The sequence below is a fragment of the Prionailurus viverrinus genome, chromosome A1 (genome assembly GCF_022837055.1).
Source record: "Prionailurus viverrinus isolate Anna chromosome A1, UM_Priviv_1.0, whole genome shotgun sequence".
Lineage (NCBI taxonomy): Eukaryota > Metazoa > Chordata > Mammalia > Carnivora > Felidae > Prionailurus > Prionailurus viverrinus.
In genome coordinates, this window is record NC_062561.1 from 25,491,701 (window position 1) to 25,515,949 (window position 24,249).

General features: G+C 42.6%; 1 protein-coding gene across 2 annotated transcripts in view; it reads right to left on the reverse strand.

Moving 5' to 3' along the window:
• The window catches only part of COG3 (component of oligomeric golgi complex 3), a 73,621-nt gene extending 61,563 nt beyond the window's left edge, over positions 1 to 12,058 (reverse strand). For both annotated transcript variants that reach the window (XM_047848748.1, XM_047848738.1), the window contains exons 1-4: positions 11,761 to 12,058; positions 3,799 to 3,945; positions 1,523 to 1,584; positions 115 to 280 (exon numbers count right to left, since the gene is read on the reverse strand). In XM_047848748.1, the coding sequence (XP_047704704.1) occupies positions 115 to 280; positions 1,523 to 1,584; positions 3,799 to 3,945; positions 11,761 to 11,934 (549 nt within the window). In that variant the 5' untranslated portion in view covers positions 11,935 to 12,058. The remainder of the gene's footprint in view (positions 1 to 114; positions 281 to 1,522; positions 1,585 to 3,798; positions 3,946 to 11,760) is intronic.
• Between the last annotated feature and the right edge of the window lie 12,191 nt (positions 12,059 to 24,249).

Here is a 24,249-nt window from a genome sequence, read left to right on the forward strand (position 1 = left end):
CAGAGTTCAATACATAGTTGGAGAAATTAAAGAGATCAAAATTAAATTCTATCCATCTATTTAAAAATAAAATGTTAAGTATAATCACTAGCCCTCTCCCCTACTCCAAATTACCTGTTCTTTTAGGAGCTGTTCACAGGCTTCATGTAGGGTTCCTGTCTTATTGGACACAAAAAGATACTGTTTCTGCAATGATTCCAGATGCTGAAGAGCACTGTTTACATCATTCAATATAGCATCACACTGCTCCTGAAACCCAGACAAGTAATCCCTCATCTGTCTAGAAAACAGAACCAAAAGGGGATTGGCAATAATATTTTCCCCCAATAAGCAGAGTCAATAAACAACAAAGTCTCATTTTTCCCCAAATGCTTGCATCTCAGGAGAAGAGTCGACCTACCCACTGAAGTTTATTATATTCAGAAAGGTGCCAAAAACTATGTTAACACCTTTTCCAAAACTTAAGAGGAAAAAAAACCACTGAAACAATGAGCAACAAAAGGAATCAGCCTTAAAGCCACAAGCTGGCTTTTCACATTTAAGGCAATAAATCACCGACTCAACTTTCAAAGACTGGGACACTAGGGCCAACCCGGGGTATTAAGTAGGTCAATCTCTCAGGTCACTTAATGTCTTTGAGAGACGGTGTGATGTCATGGAAAGAATTTTGGACTTGGAATCAGAAGACCTGAGTCACTGAGTCATATGAGGAAAGTCGCTTAGTATTTTCAGGCTTCAGTTTGCACATTTGTAAAATAGGAATAATATAATACCTTTCCTCACATAACTGCTATAAAGATTAACTGAAATCACACATCAAAGAGCCTAACACATTACCTAGCAGTAACAGTCACTTGATAAATGTTAAATAAATGCAATTATTCAATCCACAGTCCCCAAATCAGCTCGACACTATGCACCATCATTTCCCCTATGCTATCAACATACACAAACAGGACAACATAGTTACACCCATTCTAGGTGGGCATCCCCAAAATCTCTTGGGTCACTACTTCTAAAGAAAAGCAACAAACATCTCAGAGTTCCTGTAAAATTCCCACTTGAACTCAAACCTTCTTAGAGTTCTCTAAAAACCCATGTGTGCACCTCCTAACCTATTAATTATGATACAACTATTTGTTTAAATCACACAACTTATCTCTAGCTCTTCTTAAAGAAAATGTTGCTGTTGGAGTTTTTTTTGTATCTTAATTTCGTTTAAAGATACAGATTATGAAATGCTGCAGATGAATGTGATCTAAAAGTTAGGGGACGCCTGGGTGGCTCAGTTAAGTGCCTGACTTCGGCTCAGGTCATGATCTCGCGGTCAGTGAGTTTCAGTCCCACATCGGGCTCTGTGCTGACAGCTGAGAGCCTGGAGCCTGCTTCAGATTCTGGGTCTCCCTCTCTCTCTGACCCTCCGACACTCATGCTCTGTCTCTCTCCATCTCTCAAAAATGAATAAACGTTAAAAAAAAAAAATTTTAAGTTAGGTTAGCCAACAAACTCAAGAGCCACATACCTATATTTAGTTTCTTCATCCTGATCCATCTGAGTTTGTAGCTTTGCAAACCATGAGAAAAACTAGAAAAATAAAGAGTATTACATTGTCAACAAAACTAAAACAGACAAGATGGAAAGTGGCTACAGGCTAAACAGCAAGTCAAAAGGGTAGACACTACCTAAGTCTTACTGTTTGTGGTTCAGACATTAATAATTATTTTTAAGCCAGGAGATGATCATTTAATTCCATAGTCAATATCTACATGCTAGAAAAGCAAAGGATATTAAAATCATTGGCCACATCCAGAGTCAAACAAAGATAAGGGTTAAAGGTACAGTATATAAAAAATATATATTCTTTCCTAAGAGGCTAATGCCTATTTGCTACATTGCTAAATTTGAATAGGTAACATAGGGCTTTGGGTCAGTGTTAATATTAATGTTATCTAATAAGGATTATAAAAATATAACTTTGAAATAATATAACAGAATATATATATATATTTATAATATAAATATAACTTTGAAATAATATAACAGTGACTTAACAACATGGGACTTCTATATTAGCTAAACCTGGGTTTGGATTCTAGCCCTACCACCTATGTCGTGAAAAATATCTATTATTAAAAAGAGGTGGAGGGCACAGTCTATTAAGCATCCGACTTTGGCTCCGGTCACAATTTCAAGGTTTGTGAGTTCGAGCCCTGCGTCAGGTTCCACTCTGACAGGACAGAGCCTGCTTGGGATTCTCTCTCTCTCCACCCCTCCCCCAATTGTGCTTTCTCTCTCTCTCAAATAAACTTTAAAAAATAAAATAAAATAAATAAAAAGAGCTAAAGATTGACCTTATACAAGCATGAAGGATAAAAATGTTTTATAGCTTGATCATTGTGGGAGTTAAATTTGTCAAAACTCATCAAACTATATACTTAAAATGGATATATTTTATATTGTGTAAATTATAACTCAATATACAAGTTTTTCAAAAAATCTAAAGAAAAATATGCAGGTAGAAATTTAGCCCAGATTTTTTTTTTCCAAATAGTCCAAATAAGTTCACAGACATGGTGCAAGGTTACGTTCCACAATTCTCAAGTTGGATTTGAAGTCAAGGGTATGCTTCATTCTCTCCAGATATTAGGCTTGCCAAGTGCCTTAGCTATCATTCACTGAACACTGACTGTGTTGTGTGCCTGTCAAACACTGTATGCATTATCTAATTTTCAGAAAAATCCCATGAGATAGGTATATAATCATCCTTGTTTTGCAGATTCGAAAACTAAAGGCCAAAGAGGATAAGTGATTTGCCTAAACTCACAAAGATGGTAAGTGATGGAGAGGGTGACTTTCAGATCCAGGCTGGCCTAACTCAAGAGGTGGAGCTCTTTTTCACTTTGCCACACTGCCTCGACTTCCTAGATCTGCAATTCAGCAGGCTTGCTTTTTGTTTTCCTTGGTAAATGCCTCAGCTCTGATTTTTATACAGCAGAAAGAAGAGACAAAAGAAGTGGCAGAAGAAACTGCTATATATTTAGGTTTATGATTAGGAATAAATAGCCATCAGGGGAAGACTGATTACACACACAAATTTTAAAAAATAACTTATTTTAAAAAATAAGGGTTCATCTAAAGAGAATCTTTAGGTTCTTAAAAAAGAAATTACCTAGCAACAAGCAGAGGGGGGTGTATGTGTGTGCATGTGCGTGTATGTGCACACACACATGCGTGCTAGGGGGACCCACTGACATAAGCAGACACTGGGGGAGGCCAAAAGTGCATGAAACATTAAAACCTTAATGATGAGCTATCAACATCCAAAGTTGGAATATCGTATCTTTATCTGTATCGCAAATACAATTGGGCAACAGGTTTATTTAAAACACTCACAGAGGTATCTGGGTGGCTCAGTCAGTTGAGCGTACGACTTCGGCTCAGGTCACGATCTCACAATTTGGGAGTTCAAGCCCCACACCGGGCTCACTGCTCTCAGTGCAGAACCCACTTCAGAACCCCTGTCCCCCTCTCTCCCTGCCCCTCCCTTGCTTGTTTTCCCTCTCCCTCTCTCTCAAAAATAAATGGAACATTTTAAATAAATAAGTAAATATAAATAAGTAAAAATAAAACACTTACAAAACTACCACAGCTAACACAAAATCGAGAATGTTCTAGAAAGATCTGATGTTAACTATATCTTCAAAGGTTTAGAACTTTTAACAAGGACACTTTTTCATTAGCCCTGTCTTGAGATCTTTAAAATAATCAAGCATCCTTAGAAACAACAATGCCATTCACCTGCTGTGCAGTTTCAATTCTTTCTTCTTCCATTTCTAAGGAAATGAAACCCTTCAAGAGAATGTCTTCTGTAGATTCAGGTACTATTGAAGGCTCTGCAGCAGGCAGCGACTGGGATGTTAAACTGCACAAGTCTTCAAGTGGAAGCTTCAAAAAAAAAAGAGCCACAGAGATATTTAAATAACGTGAAAATTCTCTAAACTCTTGACTGTTATTATTCCATCTCACTTGTTTTGAAAGATCATTTGAGGCTAATAACTGCCATATGACAGTAACACTTACAGCTAGGCTCTTTCTATTAAATGCTAGTCTCAAAACGTAAACGTAATACGGTTATTGCACCGAGAGTTAGGTATGATTTTTGAGTTGCCTTTCTAATACTGGCAGTGAATCTGTGCTAGTCAACACACGTTTTCTTACTTGAACCTCATGAACTGGCACCAAAGGCAAAAACCTGTATGCTGTTGAAAGTAGCTTGCCTTTCCCGGGATCTAACAAAAGAGCCTGGCCTCATTAATGCTTGCCAACAGAAAATAAATCACACCCAAGAATTAACTATCAATAAACATGACCTCCTTCTGCCATTTCTACCATTGGCACACTTCGCCCACACCTTCTTGGTGGTAAATTCTGAAACTGTAACTGAGGAGAAACCATCTCAGAACTCCCGTCGGTTTCGGAAGAGCCCCCCCCCCCCCCCAGAAGGCCTCATTTGGACACCATCAAATACTTTGACCTACAATACTTTCCAGTTCTCCACTACTAAAGATAGCCCAGGTGTTAATTTACCTATAGTCACACAGACGTACTAATTTTGGACCTCAAATAAAGGGAGTGTGGATGAAGGATGAGGTAAAAAGGCCTAAATGTTTCAATTCCAGTTTTTAGTCCTTAGGGCATAACATTTAAGGCCCATCTACAGAAAATTTTGACCCAGGGCCTTAGGCAATTGCCCCTGTTTTTCCAGACACAAGAATTTCTTCTGAAGACAGGCTTTTATCTTCAAAGCTTAAAAAAAAGCTAGATGAACAATGCACCATCACTAATTTAGAAATACAACCCTTTGGGGTGCCTGGGTGGCTCCGTCAGTTAAGTGTCCGACTTCGGCTCAGGTTATGATCTCACAGTTTGTGGGTTCAAGCCCCTTGTCGGCCTCTGTGCTGACAGCTCAGAGCCTGGAGCCTTCGTCTCTCTCTGCCCCTCCCTCACACTCTTGTCTCTTAAAAATGAATAAAACTTTTTAAAAAAATTAAAAAGAAAAAAATTAAAGAGAAATACAACCCTTTAAAAACAGGCTTTAAAAAATTTTTTTTTAATTTTATAGACAGAGAAATAAGTGAGTGGGGAAGGAGCAGAGGAAGGTAGGAGGAGGGTGGGGGGGGAGAGAGAGAGAGGGGGGGGAGAGAGGGGGGGGGAGAGAGAGAGAGAGAGAGAGAGAGAGAGAGAGAGAGAGAGAGAGAATCTCAAGCAGGCTCCACACTCAGCACAGAGCCTAATGTGGGGTTCAATCCCACAACCCTGGGATCATGACCTGGGCCAAAATCAAGAGTCAGACCTCCACTCAGGCACCCCCAAAATAGGCGTTTCTGTCCTGAGTTCAAGTGGGGCTATACCTCCTGGCATGGGGAAGCGTGTTATGGTGCAGCCTGGCTTGAACACTGCTCCTGCTCACTTATAAGCTGTGTGACGATGGGCAAATTACCTAATGCTCCTAATCCTCAATTTCTTTTCTGCAAAATAGGAACTACAATATCTGTATCCTGAAGCCACTAGGGAAAAAAGAAAACATGGGTGTGGGAAAACAGGCTTCCTGAACTGCTGGGAAGCTGCAGACCAAAAAAAAAAAAAGGTTCAGCAACATCCTCAACCTGCCTCCTCCCCACAAATGACTCTGACTCAAGAGCCAGGAGGTCATGAGTAAACGTAAATACCTCTTACTAAGGGTATCACTTGTTCATGTAACCCTTCCTGAATGGTGACATAATCTTTCAATATAAAAGGACTATGGCACACGAAGAATTAAGTTTCTCAAATCCAGTGAAAATCTATCTTGAGTCCAAAGCGTCATCAGCAACCGTGTGCTGCCACCAGGGGTTCGGAAGGTAAAAGGGCCTAATTATTTCATTTCAATTCCAGTTCTTAGTCTGGAGGCAGAGGAAGCTGTGCTAAGTCACACTACTCCTGCTCTGTGGAGCCATCCCAGTTACCACAACAAGCTGCCTCCTCGGAGAGGGGGAGGTAACCCACCAGAGACAATACTACATGTATTTAGCATCATGCTTGTCACATAGTAAACACTCAATAAATCTAAGCTACTGTCATTTATCCTTTTATTATTATCCCTATTTATGAGCAATAACAGAGTAAGTAAATCTATAAATCAGAATCGATAGTGCTCTTGGGGAAAGAATAGTCCTTAGGCTATCTTTTTTTTTTAATGTTTATGTATTTATTTTGAGAAAGAGAACATGCGCACTCATGCGTTTGCATACGTGCAAGTGAGGGAGGGGCAGAGAGAGAGAGGGAGAGAAAGAATCCTAAGCAGGCTCCAAGCTCAGTGCAGAGCCTGACGCAGAGCTCAATCTCACGACCGTGAGATCATAACTGGAACCAAATTCAGGAGTCGAGTGCTTAACCAACTGAGATACCCAGGCACCCCCATAAGCTATCTTTATGAATCTGGATTTCATTAGTAGTAAAATTTAGTTCTATTCAGACTGTGACAAAAGTCAAACATGTAATGCTATCCTCAATGTTTACACAATAGCTAAGGGGGAAGGAGAGGTGGGTCAGGCTCAGATTTGAAAACATACCAGAAAGCACCGGGAGACTGGGCTAAGGTAAGGAAAGCTGGACACAGTGCTGCTGCAATGTGCTCATCAGTACATTCAAGACAGCTAAAGACTCAGTGAACTTGAAGACAGTGCACTAAAATCACCCAATAGGAAACATAAAGAGGAAACAGAATGAATAAATAAAAACCAAACACAATATCCAAGAACACAGAGATGGCATTATATTATCTAGTACATGTATAAATAGAATCCCAAAAGGAGAGAGAACAGGGTAGAAAAAAAATTTTTAAAAAGATAATAGTTGAAACATTTCCAATAAAAGATAGCAAACTACAGTTCTGAGAAGCTCAGAGAATCCCAAGCAAAATCTCTCTCTCTCTCTCTCTCTCTCTCTCTCTCTCTCTTTCTCTCTCTCTCTCACACACACACACACACAAATACACATGTACACACATGATACTCAAACTTCTAAAAATAAAGTTTAAAAAAATATGCTAGAAGACATAGGAGAAAAGACATATTATATGCAGAAGAATGAAGATAAGAATTAAAAGAATTACAACAGACTTCTCACCAGAAATTAAACAAATCTTTTAAGAAATAAAAGAAAAAAAACCGTCAATCCAGAATTCTTAATCTAGTAGAGTATCTTTTTTAAATGAAAAGGGCTGTTTAAACAAAGCTGAGAAAATGCATTTCCAACAGTCTTGTACTACAAGAAATGTTAAAGGCAGTTCTTCAAAAGCAGATGGAACATAATACCAGATGGAAAAATGGATCTTAAAAACAAGCCAACAAAAAACTAAAGGCTCTAGAAATAGTTAAAATAAAAGCAAATGGTAATTTTTTTTCTTTTTAATCACTCAGAAAGATAAATGTCAAAAGCAAAAATATATCAGGCTCAGTCAGTTAAGCGACGACTCTTGATTTTGGCTCAGGTCAAGATCTCATGGTTTGTGAGTTGAAGCCTCCAGTTGTTCAGGCTCCGCATTGACAGCACAGAACCTGCTGGGGATTCTCTCTCTTTCTCTCTCTCTCTCTCTCTGCTCCTCCCCTGCTCGTGTACTCTCTCTCAAAATAAATGAACGTTTAAAAAAATATTTATCTTCTAATTTACTTTACAAAACAAAATCATATGAAAACTCTAGATACTTGAGAAGGTAGTGTAGATATTCCAGACAAAGTCTGTAGTCTAGATGTTGTGAGTAAACATGATCATGTGAATATATGAAAAAACATTCAATTTGATTACTTCATGTACAAATACTACTTTTCAAGCATGAGGACTTTTAAATACCAGAAGCAGAAGGAAGCTTCCCGTCCTGTTCCCTTGTACTCCCTAATACAAAACCATTTTCTCTCAAACCAAGAAGCCACATTAACTGAAACTACTTTTTTTTTTTTTTAATGTTTATTTATTTTTGAGAGACAGAGTGTGAGCAGGGAAGCGGCAGAGAGAGGGAGACAGAATCTGAAGCAGGCTCCAGGCTCTGAGCTGTCAGCATAGAGCCTGACGCAGGGCTCGAACTCACAAACCGTGAGGTCATGACCTGAGCCAAAGTCGGAAGCTAACTGACAGAGTCACCCAGGCGCCCCCAACTGCAACTAATTCTAAGAAACAATTTTTAAAGAAACAAAGCAAGTTACTTTTTAAAAGAGAATGAAAAACTGGCCCCATTAGGTACATTTCTTCAGCTGTCTTCTTTTCTTAAAGCACCTGGAATAGAACGGAAAAGCAAGAAGGGGTGTGCTGGGGTCACAAACTTTCCTGTTCTGACCTCTCATTCACTCCTGCCTCTCCTGGCTGGCTCGGTCAGTAGAGCATAGACCCTGGATCTCAGAGTCGTGAGTTCGAGCTCAAGCTCCATGTTGGGCACAGAGATTATTTAAAAAAATAAATAAGTAAAAAAACTGAGTCTCATTAACTCATTCACTCCTGAGTCCTCTGACACACTATACGGTGCTAGCTTCCAGATGGAGCATTTACCATCAGAGAGAAGAGCACAAATCTAGGTATCTAACTGTCAGTCCTAGAGAGCTATTGTATAGTTTATGTAAATGGTACGTTAACATATTAAATAATAATTATAATAAACAATCAACCTTGCCTGACCAGCTAAGCAGGTCCAGGAAAAAACCAAATACACCTTTCTCTCCCGAACTTTATTTCTTGTACATTTCCGGGTTGGAGAAAATCACTTTCCTAATCTAAACAATTCATTCCCTAAATGAAACCTGATGTTACTTTCTCTGTTTGAAGCAAATCATTGAAGACGTATAGATGGAATCTCAGAACCTTCAAGGCACTTAACGTTTTCTTTTCTTACCTTTGGTCTGAGTGACACCTATACCAGCATAGGATCACAAGATTCTAATCTACTCTTTCAAGTTATCAATCATGTGGGGAGAAAAGCATATGAATAATACAGTACTTACAGCTCGCTTGCCATGTGCACTTAACATACATGATTTCACTAAATTCTCACAATCACAACCCCCCATCAGACAGTAAGTATACTATAATCCCCATTTTTTTAAGAAAAAAAACAGGCTCAGAGAAGTTAAATATACTAAGAACACACAGTCTTTAGGAAAACAAGTTACAATTCATTTCAGGTAAATTTCAGGGTTAATTATTGCAGCATTTATGAAGAACTACTAAATTCAGCAGAAAGCAAAAGGCCCTCACTACTAAAACAGATGAATCTTGGCTGCAAGAAACCAGTCTACCTAATATTCTACTTCAAATTCTTTTATCTAACACCAAAAAAAGAGAAAGATATAACTTCTTTCCAAAATATGACCAGTTCCTCTTCATAAAAGAGAAAGATATTTTCTAAAAAAGTTAACAGCTTTACGGTATTTACTGAAGCATCAGCTGGCCTTTTGCTATTCAACCAACTTGCTCAGTGCCAGCTGTTCAGGAAGTAATTTATCTTGTGAGAACTGTGAAACACTGCAGAAAATCCTTTACAGATACACTGTTTGGAGAAAATAAAAACTGAGCCATTCTTTTTTCAGCACCAGTGTTAAGAGTGGTAACAGACAGGGGGACCTGGGTAGCTCAGTCGGTGGGTATCCGACTCTTAATCTCGGCTCAGGTCATGATCTCACAGTTCGGTTCGTGTGTTGGGTTCCATGCTGACAGTGCATGGAGCCTGCTTGGGATTCTCTCTCTCCCTCCCCCACCCCAACCCCTCCTCTCTCTCTCTCTCTCTCACTCTCTCTCTCTGTACCCCTCCCCCACTTGTGCTTACGCTGTCTCTAGAAATAAACATTAAAAAAAAAAAAAAGGGTGGTAACAGATAAAAAAATTCAATTCCAGTCTTCCCATCAGACATATGCCCCAGACAGGAAAATAAAGGCCATTTCATTCTCACAGAAATCCCATACGTACACTGCATATACCAGAACACCTTCACTCAACCCTTGAACCTGTCAAGCTCATCTCCCACCTGTGACTTTGCATTGCTTTTTCCTCCACCTGCAAGGTTACTTCTCCAATCTTTGCAAGGCTGGCATTTTGTTTTCCACCGTGAGTTCTCGCCTTAGACTGTCACTTTCTTAGAGAGGCTTCCTTCCTTGTCTAGAGCATACCTCAGTCCCTTTCTGTCATACTATCTTGTTTTATTTTCCTTATACCATGGATCATTGTCTGAACTTACCCTGTTCTTTTCTACAAGCTCATGATCACAATTATGTTAGCTCCAGGAAGCTAGGGAGCTTGATTTGCTTATCTTTCTATCCTCAATTCCTAGCCCAGAACAGGCACAAAATATATGTTAAACAACTGCATGAGATTAATGTGGATACTATACCGCATAAATATGAAAAAAAAAAAAATAGGATGAAAACGAAAGATTCCATTTACTTCACTCCAAAACCTTTCCTTTGTGTTCAACGAGAATAGTAATAGTTTATGAGCTAAGACAATAAAAGCAAATTGGGTTACTTTTCTTGTGGACTATGTTCCCCACAGGTGCTGTGATGCCCAAGCATCCTGCTTCTGTAACAGGCCAAATCAACTATAACCGGACTGGAACATTTATAGAGCAAACAACTTCTGTTATCCAAAGCATAAAAGACTTTGATAGCCAAGTCAAAGAAATTTCCACCTGTTTCCTCATTTATTTCAGCATTGCATCCTACAGGTGAACAGAGAAACCCAAGAAAGAACACCTGTATTTTCTGGCAGAGGACGTTAACAGTGAAAGCGAACTTTCAAAGTTCTTACTCTCTAAAACTTGAGGGTAGAAAAAAATAGTTTAAGTCTCTAAAAACAATCCACCTTTGGACACAATCCCAAATCCTGTAAAATGAATGTTTCCAACATTAAAAAAAAATCATTATTAATAAAACAATAATCCTAAACCTGGACCTCAAACCAGAAAAAAGTCTGTCCATCTGACAATTCATAAGATGTTCTTTTTGATACTGTAACTACTTGAACTGAATTACACAAGCGATAATATGCATAACAACCCAATAATAACTAGGATTAAAAACACTGACACCACCGAAAGCCAGCATTACCTAATAATGCACTGACCCAGCTTTCAAAGAAAATTCTTTTCTATTGCTCGGCTATCGGTCAGATAAATCGATCTCCCATAATCTGCACTTGATGGAGAGCTCATTGCTCTGTGTGCGCTGAATGAAACCCTCACTCGGGATCAAGTTTTTGTCTCTCCAAATGCCCCATGGAAAAAGGAAGCTGGGTTATTCATTAAGGCGGTAAATGAATACTAATAAGGAGGATGTCCTGAAGCAAAGCACTTCGGGGGTCGGTGCCCTCTCCTGGGAGATAGTGGGCAGCAGGATTATGCCTCAGCTGATAGCACGGATACCTGGGACAAGACGCCCACGGCAAGGCTCCCAGCCAACCGTCCCACACCGCAGGCGGAGGGCTGGGTGCCCGCCAACACCAGCCACTGGACGCCCCCGCAGTCGTCCCCGTGCGAGAGTAGAGTTGGCAGTCGCCGGCAGAGCCAGGCCTGACAGCCCGGGAGGGTGAGGCGCCTCTCCCACCGGAGCCGCCACCGTGGCCGGGGAGGAGGGAGAAGAGACCGCGGGCAAGAGTCTGCAAGGCCGGGGCCCACGACACGCCGAAGAAGCATCCCAGCTCGCTTTCTCGCCCCCCCAGCCCAGTCCCAGCCCGTCACCTCACCTCGGCCGGCACAGGCAGGTTCTCCACCGCCGCCTTCAGCTCCAACACCGAGTCCGTCTGCCTGTCGGTCAGCGGCGCCGTCGTGTCGGGTCTCCGATCCCAGAGAGCCAGCTTCTCCCGAGCGTCCCGCTCTGCCGCCGCCTCAGGCGGCAGCAAGAGCGCCGCCTCCGCCATCGCCGCCGCCCCTGCGGCCCTCAACAGCAGCGGGGTGGAGGGGACCCCCACAGACAGGCCCTGGCCACTTCCGGGGGAGCCGGGGCTTCCAGCAAGGCACCGGCGGCGGGGCGGAGCGGAATACCCTGACTCCGGAAGTGCTTCTACAGTGTGTGTGGGCGGGACCGAGGCCAGGACAGACGTGGCTCTAAACGGGGTACAAATATTTCCGGTTGGGAAGGCGTAGAGGGAGAAGAATGTGGGCCCTGACGGAAATAGATGTGCCCCTACCGGAAGTCTCTTCCTCAACTTCAATAACTTTATTGTAATGTGTGTTCAGGTTATTGACAGTTGAGCTACGTGACCCTGCCGGCAGAGGTCCTCCCGGGCTCCCGGATCTACTCACTGCTTCTGCTCCCTGCCGAGTAGTCTGGGTGGGGTATGCGGTCTCTGATTTCCGTGGAGACATGTGACAGTTTCCACCGCCTAGATCACGATCACAGTATAAAATTTTCCAACATCCAGCAAGAAAGCCAACTTCAGAAAACACATAAGAATTCAAAAGATTTCTGAATATCAAACACCATTAATAATACTAGATAACTGGAAACAACCTAAATGCCCAACATTGAAGAACTGGATTAATTCATGGCACAGACATGTAATTGAAATACTATTCTGTCACTTAAATCATGTAGTTTTTGAGCGACAGAACAATTATGGTATTGCATATATGTAAAATAAAAGATATATTCTATAACTTATAGAATAAAATAAGTCTCTGTGAGTCCATATTGATAAATGATTGAATAAATAAGCGGGGGAGAAGGGATAACTCTACAGAGGAATTCCAATCAATAAATGTAGAATGAGGGAAAATAGTAATAATTGGCAGGCAAGATCTAACAATGGATTCTAAAATTAATGCGTGAAACTTTGAGGAGAAACAGAAATTGTGTTGTATCAAATGATCTCCGCAAGATATTTATTAATAGCAATGGGGGGAGGGATATTAACTTTACAGTGGAAAAACCTGACAAGTATTACCTTAAGCAAGCCACGGAAGTCAACATCATCACCATGAATCCTTTCCAAAAATGCAAAACTACATTCTAATCATGAAAAAACATCAGATAAACTAAAAATGAGGGATAACCTGCAAAGCAGTTTAACAGTATTCGTCAAAGGTCTTAATGTCATAAAAGACAAGGAAAAAACCATGGGAATGTTACACATTGAAGGAGATGAGGGAGCCATGGCAGCTGGATACATTGTAGGAATTTGGATTCGATCCTGGGACAGAAAAAGGGAAAACTGTAGAACAAAATATAGATATTTTAATAATGTCTATAATTTAGTTAATAGTACTGCACCAATGTTAATTTCCCAGTTTTGATTATTGTATGTGGTTATGTAAGATGATAACATTGGGGGAAGCTGAATGAAAGGCACACCTGAACTCTGTACTACTTTTGCAACATTTCTGACATCTAAAATTCTCTCAAAGTCAAGAGTTAAAACTCTCATGTTGTAGAAAACACATATCTACATAAACGAAGCTGGTTGGAATTACTAATTATGTTTTTTTCTCTCTTTTTTTTTTAATCACTGTTTCCCCATCAAACCATTCCACCACTATTTCCTAAAGAAAGTCATCTTGTAGATATGTTGAGACAGGTTGATCTTCTTGTTGAAGTATCTAAAACACACTTTGTCTTCTTCTATCCAGACTGATCTCTAGTTCCAAAAATTCCAGAAATACGGTTCTGTTGAGTTTTGTGACGTCAATTTTTCACCAAACATCATCCTTTTATATTCATCCAAATACAAACATTTTTTCTCCCAAGTTTTTTTTTTATTTTTTTATTTTAGAGAGAGAAAGTGAGTGGGGCTGGGCCACAGAGAGAGATTTTCTCTTGAGAGAAAATTCACGCTCATTGTGGAGCCCAACATGGGGCTTGATCCCACAACCCTGGGATCATGACCTGAGCAGAAACTAAGAGTCAGACAGTCAACCAACTGAGCTACCAAAGTGCCCCTCTCCCAAATGTGTTTCTATTGCAGATTTTCCTAAATCCACGATCACTCTCCTTTCTAACAATTATGTGTAATTCTTTAAAATACATTTAGTAACTGGTGATTCATAATACTAAAGTGTCAGAGGAGGTCATTGAGAAGACATGACCACAATTGACCTGAGAACTGGACTCTGGCAATCAGAGGCTCCTTGTCTCTTCTTGGAATGTAACTTCTGTCCACCGTTCACACAGTGGAGGCTGTTTTCAAGGACACGGCCTTGAGAGAGCAATATGTGTTGAGACCATCTGGACTGAATACATGACTGAACCCAATGTAGGCTTCTATATAAACTTTTAAGATTCTGCCAGGCGGGTGCAAAGATCTACTTGTCTCCCAGCTGACCTCTTTAATAAGCCTTCCCTTGCTTATTAAACCTGCCACCTGCCAATCAAGAATGGCCTGCCACCTTCTTCGGTCTCTCATTGCCTTCCAATGGTGCGCTCCAGTTTCTAATTTCACCCAGGGAATTCTGAAGCTTCAAACTAACTTAAAGGGATGCAGTGCAGGTCATGGTGCCCATGGAAAAGATTTGAGCCAAGGCTGAATGTTTAATCAGCTGCTGTGAGATCAAATGTGGGGAGAGGAAAATAGATATGCAGCATAATAATGCCTGGTCTATTCTTAAACCAAGAACTGAGAGAGCTAAAAAAGCAGTGCCTGGAAGATCCAGCAGTCACCAGCTGGCTCTGCAAGGGTGGGAGACAAGAGCGAGAAAATAGAGTAACAGCAGTCTTCGCTGGGTGTTTTAATTTTGCAGAGCACTAGCATAGAAATATATACATTTAAACGATGCAATGGTTGTTCAAACTCTACTAGAAATGTGGTATACAATATACTGAATCCTTCTGCTTCAGACTGTAATGCTCGTTTCTGTATGGACAAATATTGTCTAGTCCCCCCTCCAAAAAAATTACAAGTTCCTAAAAGGAATCCACCTTTTTAAAAATGCCAATGCCAATTTATTTTGAGAGAATGTGTGTGTGTGTGTGTGTGTGTGTGTGTGAGAGAGAGAGAGAGAGAGAGAGAGAGAGAGAAAGGAGGGGCAGAGAGAGAAAAGAGAGAGTTCCAGGGCTCAATCTCATGAACCATGAACTCACGACCTGAGACAAAGTTACGAGTCAGACGCTTAACCAACTGAGCCACCCAGGCACCCCATGAATGCACTTTTACTCTCGTATTACAAGTCAAGTTATTTCCTGTTTTCTGCCAGAAAAACAGCAGATTAGCTTATCCCCAGAAGCACTAGCCAACAGGACAAATAAAATTGCAGATTTAATTTTCTACTATAATTCTTCCAATGCATTTAAGAATTTCTAATTGTTTCCATAAAATCAATGAAATTGATATAGCAAAAGCTCATATTGTATATACCCATACATATATACATACAAGATACACAAATGTATTCTGGGAGTGTGTGTGTGTGTGTGTATACGAGAGACAATAAGAAGACAGGATTGCATAGACTATCTCGAGAAAAGGACAAAGATGAGGTCAGAGGAGTTTCATACCCAAACGATCAAGGTCCCCATATCACAACAGACGACATTTTGTATTATTCAGATTTCACTTTCGATCTCTTGATTGAAATCCTATGAGTAAGGCAGCAGAGGAGTTATTCTCTTTCATTTATAGAGATAAGCAAATGGAACACAAGATGGGGCCCAACCCACACTACCAGCACAGAGCCTGCTTGGCATTCTTTCTCTCTCTCCCTCTCTCTCTCTGCCCCTCCCCTGCTCTCTGTCTCTCTGTGTCAATAAATAAATAAACATGACTATATATATATACATATATATACATACATATATATAGTCATGTTTATTTATTTATTATTTATATAATTTATATATTTATATAATGTTTATATATTTATAATTAATATTTATATATTATATATATATATATAAAATGAAGTATTTTATCAATTCTGCTTCTATGCAACCTACGGATTACCTAGGGGCATGAGGGAACTTTTGAAAGTGATGGAAATGTCCTGGTTTTCTCAAATGTTATCTTGTCATCTATTAAATGTTCCATCTCTGTTGTGGCGGTGGTCTCACAACTATACACGTATGTGAGAACCGATCAAATTGTACATTTTCTTTTTTTAAATTTTTTTTCAACGTTTTTTTATTTATTTTTGGGACAGAGAGAGACAGAGCATGAACGGGGGAGGGGCAGAGAGAGAGAGGGAGACACAGAATCGGAAACAGGCTCCAGGCTCCGAGCCATCAGCCCAGAGCCCGACGCGGGGCTCGAACTCACGGACCGCGAGATCGTGACCTGGCTGAAGTCGGACGCTTAACCGACTGCGCCACCCAGGCGCCCCTCAAATTGTACATTTTCAACACGTGTTGTACACGCGGTGTACTCGTTATACCACAGCAGAATTGGGGCAAGGGAGAATGAAGCAGATCTGTGAGTAACGACACGGACGAAGGTTCATCATCTTTTGTGGGATTAAGAAAGCCAGCAAGCTGCTGAACAATCTGAACAGGATCCCATATTTAGCTAAAAAATTACATGCACACACAGAAAAAAAAAAAAAAAGGTCTGAAAAGATAAGCAGCAAATCCTTATTAGTTGTCGTCCCTAGGAGTTGGTCTGGCAGAGCAGGTAGAAGGGTGGCGAGAAGGGTGGAGGACAAGGGCTTCGTTATTTCAAGATTGCTTGTTGAAAAAGAACTGTTAAAGAATGAACATAGGTTGGGGATGAGACTAAGGGAATTCTAGTTTCCGGCTCTGCTGGTCACTAGCTCTGAGTCCAGATCTCAATTTCCTAAAACAAAACGTACGTGTTTGTAGCAATACGCCACCAAGCGGCCTGTTCACACCCGGCCGAATCACACAGATAGTCCCTGCGCTTCCGAAGGTCACCTCGCTGGTGCGCAAGAGGGCAGGCCTGGGCCGGAGGACACACGCAGTCACCTGCAGCCGGGAGCTTTCAGCCGCTCCAGCCCGAGTCAAGTACATCAGGCAATGCGTGTCTTCCACTCTGCGGCGGCCTCATTTTATGCTACCTAATTCGTGTTCTGGGGGATGGTTTTAATCCATGATGTGTGCAAATGCTTTTGCAGAGTTGCCATAGAGAAACTGAAAAGTTCACTTGCTGGACATTAAAAGACGCGTGTCGCAGTGTGGTTTGACAAGCCTTTCAGGAAAGGGTGGAGGGAAAGAGACTTACGACTGCCTTCTGACGTGAAGATCATGGGCGTGGACGTCACAGCAGCCTGGGAACAGAGGGGCAGACGGGGGATCTGGCAAGGAAAGAAAGAAACTGGAGGCACAGTAGGACTTCAGGGGACTGACGAACTGCTAGAAACCCACCTCCGGCGAGTGTCCGTGAACGTGGACTTGAACCTCTGCTCGCGTTAATTCCGCCTACAGCACTCACTCAGCTGGCATTTCCACCGCCAGGGACCAGAGCGGTTGTATGTGCACAGCATGGAAATTGTTAGCACATACCAATGGAAAATCTAATATAACGGAGCCCTGGCACGAGGTCTGAAACGGGGCCCTCCTCCCCCGACACAAAGCAGGTCCCCTCCTTGCTCCCATCAGCAGGGATGGTGGGGAGGGGAGGTCTTGGTGATCTCTGACGGACTGTTGTGGGTCGAGACAGGGTGTGGAGCTCCCAGTTTTAAAACTAACGGCCTCGCCTGTGAACTTTTGTGTGTGTGAATAAAACCAAAACAACAAAAAAAGCAAAAACACATCTCTTCTTTTTCAAATTGCATACCTTTAATGATTACATCATGGCATAACATGCAGATACTCAACCAGCCTAATCTCCATCCTTTATTTCAAAAAAATTATTTTAGAGAGAGTGAGTGGCGGAGGAGAGGCGGAGAGGGACAGGGACAGGGACAGGGAGAGAGAATGAATCTTAAGCAGGCTCCCAGATCAGTGCAGAGCCCCACATGGGGCTCGTTCCCTCCACCCTCAGATCATGACCCCAGCAGAAATCAAGAGTCAGAGGCTCAACCGACTGAGCCACCCAGGCGCCCCTATATCCTGTATTTTTAAATTTTCATCTGCAAATTTCATTACGTGTGACTGGCATTTCGTTCAATACAACTGGCAACCCCAAGCAAAGGAAGGAGAAGAAAAAACAATTTTTTTTCACTTTTTATATATTTATTTATACTCCCTTACTGGGATGTGAGCTTACTAGAGAAGAGCTGTGGCCATCAAGTCCAGGGATGCTGCTGGTTCCGTGGTCCTGGGTCCCCGCTTCCCTTCCCTTGGCCTCTCAGCCCCAATTCTACCCCCTGGGAGTTAGTGGTTCTGGTACCTTGTGGCCGCTGCGCTCAGGGACGCCCCCAGGTGGCGGCGGCTGCTCCGCGGGGCCCGTGCTCAAGCGCCTGGCCCGCTCACCCCTACACCCGCCACAGGCACAGGCGGGAGGAGCCCACGCTGTCCCCGGACCAAGGCTGGGTCTCTGGCCCAGGGCAACCCCGCCCACGTCTGTGTGAGAAGCGCGGAGACAGCCCCGGCGCATCGGTAATGGGCTGCTTCGGGATTCCTGTCCACTCCTGGCGGATTGCAAGCGGTCACGGCCCAGCTCCCCGCTGGAGAACACAGTCTCGGGGTCTCTTCATTTATTCCACAGTTGTCGCTTGAGACCCACCACTCATCGCTGCGAGGCTTACCCCAGGGTCTGCGGTCCAGCTTTTTGCCTGTCCTTGCGTCTGTGCCCCCACCATGCCCCACAGCCCGACCACCAAAGGGTGTACCCTGGATCTCTTCTGCGTGTGAATATGGGCAAGTTGAGCCTCTGCGCCTCAGTGCCCTGATATGAGAATGTGTACTAAATAAAATAATAAAAGTACTTGTGGTATAGGATGTGTGGTGAGGATAAACTAAGACCATATATGTGTGTGTGTGTGTGTGTGTGTGTGTGTGTGTGGTCAGACATGGGAGGCGCTCAGTAAGGTTGAGCTATTGAAGAAGGGAGGGAAGAGGAGAAGGAAGAAAGGGAGAGGGAGGAGAAAATTTCAAGTTGTTTAGATTTCAATCCCTCTGGAATTCTCCAGGCTGATCTTCCAAAGCCGCCAAGACTTGGGTCACAGCTGTACCTCCGCCTGTGAGCATCTTCCAGCAATGCATTGAGCACATTCCAAGGATAACTTCCTCAGCTGCTTTCCAACCATTTTTCTGTGCCACACCCCAGAGAGATGTGATGCAGTCCCAAGGGGGGGGGGGGGGGGGGGGCGGGATATCTATTTCAACCTGGTTCTCAAGTGGCCTGGGGCTCCAGAGAGGGAAGGTCACTGGATTGAGAAGCCCTGATTTTGATGGCCACCCCCACCCTGCCCCCATAAGGAATCATTGTCATACATCACAGTGATCCAAAGTGTGTGCCTTGCATCTGAGCCCACAACAGTTATGGGGGCCTCTTCCCTCAGCCTCCTGGTGATCTCGGCAGTTTTGATAAAGTCACAGTGACTTCAGCCTTCATTCTCAGAGTACAAATCGCGCAAACCAGTACTTGGCTGCATTCCCAAACGAGGGCCTTGACCTCCTAAAGAATAGAATTTAGAGCTGGCAGAGAATCTAAAGGCCATATGCTCAAACCCCTCCATTCCACAGAGGAGCAAACGGGTATACAGAGGTGAGGTGACCAGCCCAAGGTCCTACAGGTGGTGAATGTCAACGCCACAGCTAGAACTCAGACAACCTGCCTTCTGTGGCTGATGCTTTTCATACCACCTCAGAGCTCCTCCAAGTCGAGAGACGTACAAAGCCCTTTAAGAAAAATTCAGATTCCCACCATTGACGCAAATAGTCGTAAGATGTTGCTTAAGCGTGCCTAAGAAAATACTTGCCATGAGCTTTGTATGTTTACATCAAAATACAAAGTTACGTGGCAATAAAAGTTTAAAGCAATAAAGTCAAAGTTACATAGGGGCGCCTGGGTGGCTCAGTCGGTTGGGCGTCCGACTTCAGCTCAGGTCACCATCTCATCGATTGTGGGTTCGAGCCCCGCATCGGGCTCTGGGCTGACAGCTCAGAGCCTGGAGCCTGCTTTGGATTCTGTGTCTCCGTCTCTCTCCGCCCCTCACTCTCTCTCTCTCTCTTAAAAAATGAATAAACATTAAAAAAAGATTTTTTTAATACTATCATTTTTTTAATCTCTGGTCCTTTTTTATAATCTTCCCGGTTCTTTTTTATATAGTGTTTCTTTCCCTGTCTGGGGTACTCCTTCCATTTCATTAATTTATTTCTGCCTAAGAGACATGCTGTTACTTTTCTCTGAATATTATCGTTTAAGAAGGGCAAGTCCAGGGTGCCACAGCAGCATATGATGGCAAGCTGGGCCTCAGCCAGAGAAGTGCACCCTGGGAAAGACATGACAGCTGAGCACTGAGGGTCCCTAGTTACTTGGAGCCATCCCCCAACTGCCAGACCCTCTCCAGGCCCAACCACAGCTCCACAATATCTTCCATCACTCTTGGACACGGAACATCTGGTTGCTCCCTGCACCACGCTGGGTCGCTGTGAGGAGTCTCTGAAGCTGCCTCCGGGATTTTGCAGGTATTTCTGCCCCATTGTCTAACACCACTGCAGCTCGGGAGTACTCTCGGATTTTTCCATTTCCTCCCACCGTTTAAAAAAAAAAAAAAAAGATGTTTGGTGGGGGAGGCGCCAGGGTGGCTCAGTATCAAAGGGCTCAGCAGTGTCAAAGGGCTCCAGGTCTGTGATGGAGCCGAGATCTCGGAACTGGGCGAGAGGCTAGGACTCAACTATCGAGGCCCAAATCAGATCTCTGCTGACCTGACAATTTCCGATTACGTAAATCAAATTACGTTTTAGCGGGCTGACCACCTATTCCGTTCGTAGGACGGCATCAGAGATCCTCACAAGTCACAGCGTTCTACTGGCCACTGTGGACCTGTTGCCATCTGCAGGAATCACGCCTAGTGTCCCTGGTGTTAAACGCGGTCACTTGGCCTCTTAACTCGGAATCCACTTCAGTGGCAGCACTTCTCATTGCCATTCTCAGCCTGCAGAGGACACCCACCGCGAAGTTTCTAAAGGAAGTGACTGCTCCCATCAGCACATCTCGTAATACCCCGCCGAAGGGAAGGGAGTATTTTCGGGGCCCTCCTCGGGAGACACGGTCAGGGGAAGAATTTTTTACAATCTTTGTGTGGAGGCCCACAAACAATGCAAGATAATCAGGGCTGCAGTAGATTGTATAACTACGTGTTAAAATGTCCTTGCCTGTGATGGCCTTTTTTTTTTTTTTGGATGTTCCCGGCCCAGGAGGATAACGCATGCTTATCTTGTGGAACTTTAGCTTGTGGAACTCTGGCGTGGCCACGTGACTTTCTTTGGCCAATGAAATGTGAGAAGCGATGCGTCTCGCTTCCAAGTAGACACTTGGAGCCTGTGTGCGCTTCACTATGATCTCTTTCCTCTGTGCCACAGACCAACCATATACCAAAATGAGTTCCATCAGCTTGGGTCCAGGGAAAATAAGGTAGAGCAGAGCCGCAGTTGATGTGTAATGAACGCATAGTTGCGTTTAAGAGATGAATCTTTGTTACAAGCCACCGAGATGTTGGGGTTATTTGTTCCTGCAGCATCACCTAATCTATCCTGATACAACTGGAAACATTTACATAGAGTTTTTCCAATGTGCCCTCCTACTTGACAGATGTTAACTCTTCTCATTTTCACCAGGAGTCTATGAAGTCCTATTATTATCCCAATTTCGCAGAGGAGGAGAATGATGCACAAGGAGGAGATGAAATGGAAGGAGTACCCCAGACAGGGAAAGAAACACTATATAAAAAAGAACCGAGAAGATTATAAAAAAGGACCAGAGATTAAAAAAATGATAGTATTAAAAAAATCTTTTTTTAATGTTTATTCATTAAGTAACTTGCCCAGAGACACGCAGCAAGCAAGCAGCAGAACTAAGATTCGGATCTGAACAGCTGAGCTCCACAATGCATAATCTGATGAACCCACCACGTCCCCAAATCAGAAGCCATAAAAAAAATTTTTTTTGATAAATTTGACTACAAAAAACAAAGTTCTAGATGGTGAAAAAGAATACTGTATTCAAAGTCAAAAACCAAATGACAAACTAAGAAAAAATACCTGGAAGTCACATCATGGACAATAAGTGACAGCAAGGAAAGGACAAACAACTGAAAAGAAACATGAATATACAGAAATACAAATCCATAAAAATATAAAAATGTAAGGGGCACCTGGGGGGCTTAGTCGGTTGAATGTCTGACTCCGGCTCAGATCATGATCTCACGGTTTGTGAGTTCATTTGTGAGTTAGAGGCCCGTACTGGGCTTGCTGTTGTCAGCACACAGCCCACTTCGGACTCTGTACCCACCCCCCCCCCCCCGCCTCCCCCCACTCATGCTCCCTCAAAAATGAATAAAACATTAAAATATATATATATATATATGTAAATATAAACGCTACTTTGCTAAGAAAGTACGCTTAATTTCATACAGATTAGCAAAGATCAGAAAGTTTGCTAATACTCTCATATTAAATACAGAAGTGTTAACTGGCCCAGCCTTTGTGGAGCGTAATTCAGTAGTCGCTATCAAAATTACAATAACTCTGACCCAGTACTTCGTTTTTTGGAAATATTTGCAGACGTGAAGAAAATGATAAATATACACAGATTCTTTTTTTTTTCTTTTTTTTTATGGAGAGAAAGAGAGAGAGAGAGAGAGAGAGAGAGAGAGAGAGGGAAAGCACGAGCAAATGGGGAGGGGCAGAGGGAGAAGGAGAATCCCAAGCAGGCTCCACACGCAGCAAGGAACCCCCTGCGGGGATTCATCTCACGATCACGAGATCATGACCTGAGCCAAAATCAAGAGTCAGACGTTTAACCGACTGAGCCCCCCAGGTGCCCCAATATACAAAGATTCTTAATGTACCGTTTTTGAAGTAGCAAAAGAATTGGAAACAATTCCCTACTGATGAAACAATATGGCACAACCCCAGAGTAGTATGCAAGTTAGTCTTTAAAAAGAATGAAGTAGTTCTAGGGGCGCCTGGGTGGCTCAGTTACGCGTCTGACTTTGGCCCAGGTCACAATCTCACAGTTCGCGAGTCGATACCACATCAGGGTCTCTACTTTCAGTGCAGAGCCCACTTTGGATCCTCTATCTCCCTCTCTCTCTGCCCTGCCCCCCAGCTCTCTCTCTCTGTCAAAAATAAACATTAAAAAAAAAAAAAGGAAAAGAATACATTCCTCTGGAAGGATACACACGCACACGCACAAAGGTAACCAGTTGCCTCTGCAGATAAAAAAAAAAAAAAAATGATAGGGGGTGGGGAGCACAGGGCAAGAGGACTTTTTTGCATAACTTCTGGTATCTTTTGAACTTTGTCCTGTCTACATGTATTACCGAAAATGATTTATTTTTACAAAGAATACTCTTTGTACCATCACCCACTAGATAAATATCAGGGTAGCTCAGAGTTCTTACTTTAATTGTTGAGAATGAAAGACAAATCAACCTTGACCAGATTAACTTGTCTTTAATCCTTCTTCCTTATTCTCTAAGGAAAAACACTGATTTCTACCTGTAGAGTATGGTATACGGTATTCAACTATGATATCACACTAGTTGTCCTCCCAGTGAGGAATAAATGAGGATATTCCCAGATAAAAGCTGGGGGAGTCATGACAACTACACCTGCCCTAAAATAAGTGCCTAAGAGAATCCTACAAGGTGGAATGAAAGGACACTAGCCAGTAACTCAAAACCATTTGGAAAAATAAAGATCTCAACAAAGGTAAGTACATGAGTACTAAAAAGTTAGTATTATTATTTAAAGAAAAAATTTTGTGTTCTTAAAATTTTTTATTTATTTGAGAGAGAGAGAGAGAGACAGAGCACATGAGTGCAGGAGGGGCAGAGAGACAGGGGAAGAGAGAGAATCCCAAGCAGGCTCTGTGCCATAAGCATGGAGCCCGACCGGGGACTCGATCTCACAAACCATGAGATCATGACTTGAGCCGAGATCAAGAGTCGGACACTCAATCGACTGAGCCAGCTGTTGCTTAAAGAAAAAAAAAATTTTTTTTAATTTTTTTTAACGTTTATTTATTTTTGAGACAGAGAGAGACAGAGCATGAAGGGGGGAGGGGCAGAGAGAGAGGGAGACACAGAATCCGAAACAGGCTCCAGGCTCTGAGCAGTCAGCACAGAGCCCGACGTGGGGCTTGAACTCACGGACCGTGAGATCATGACCTGAGCCGAAG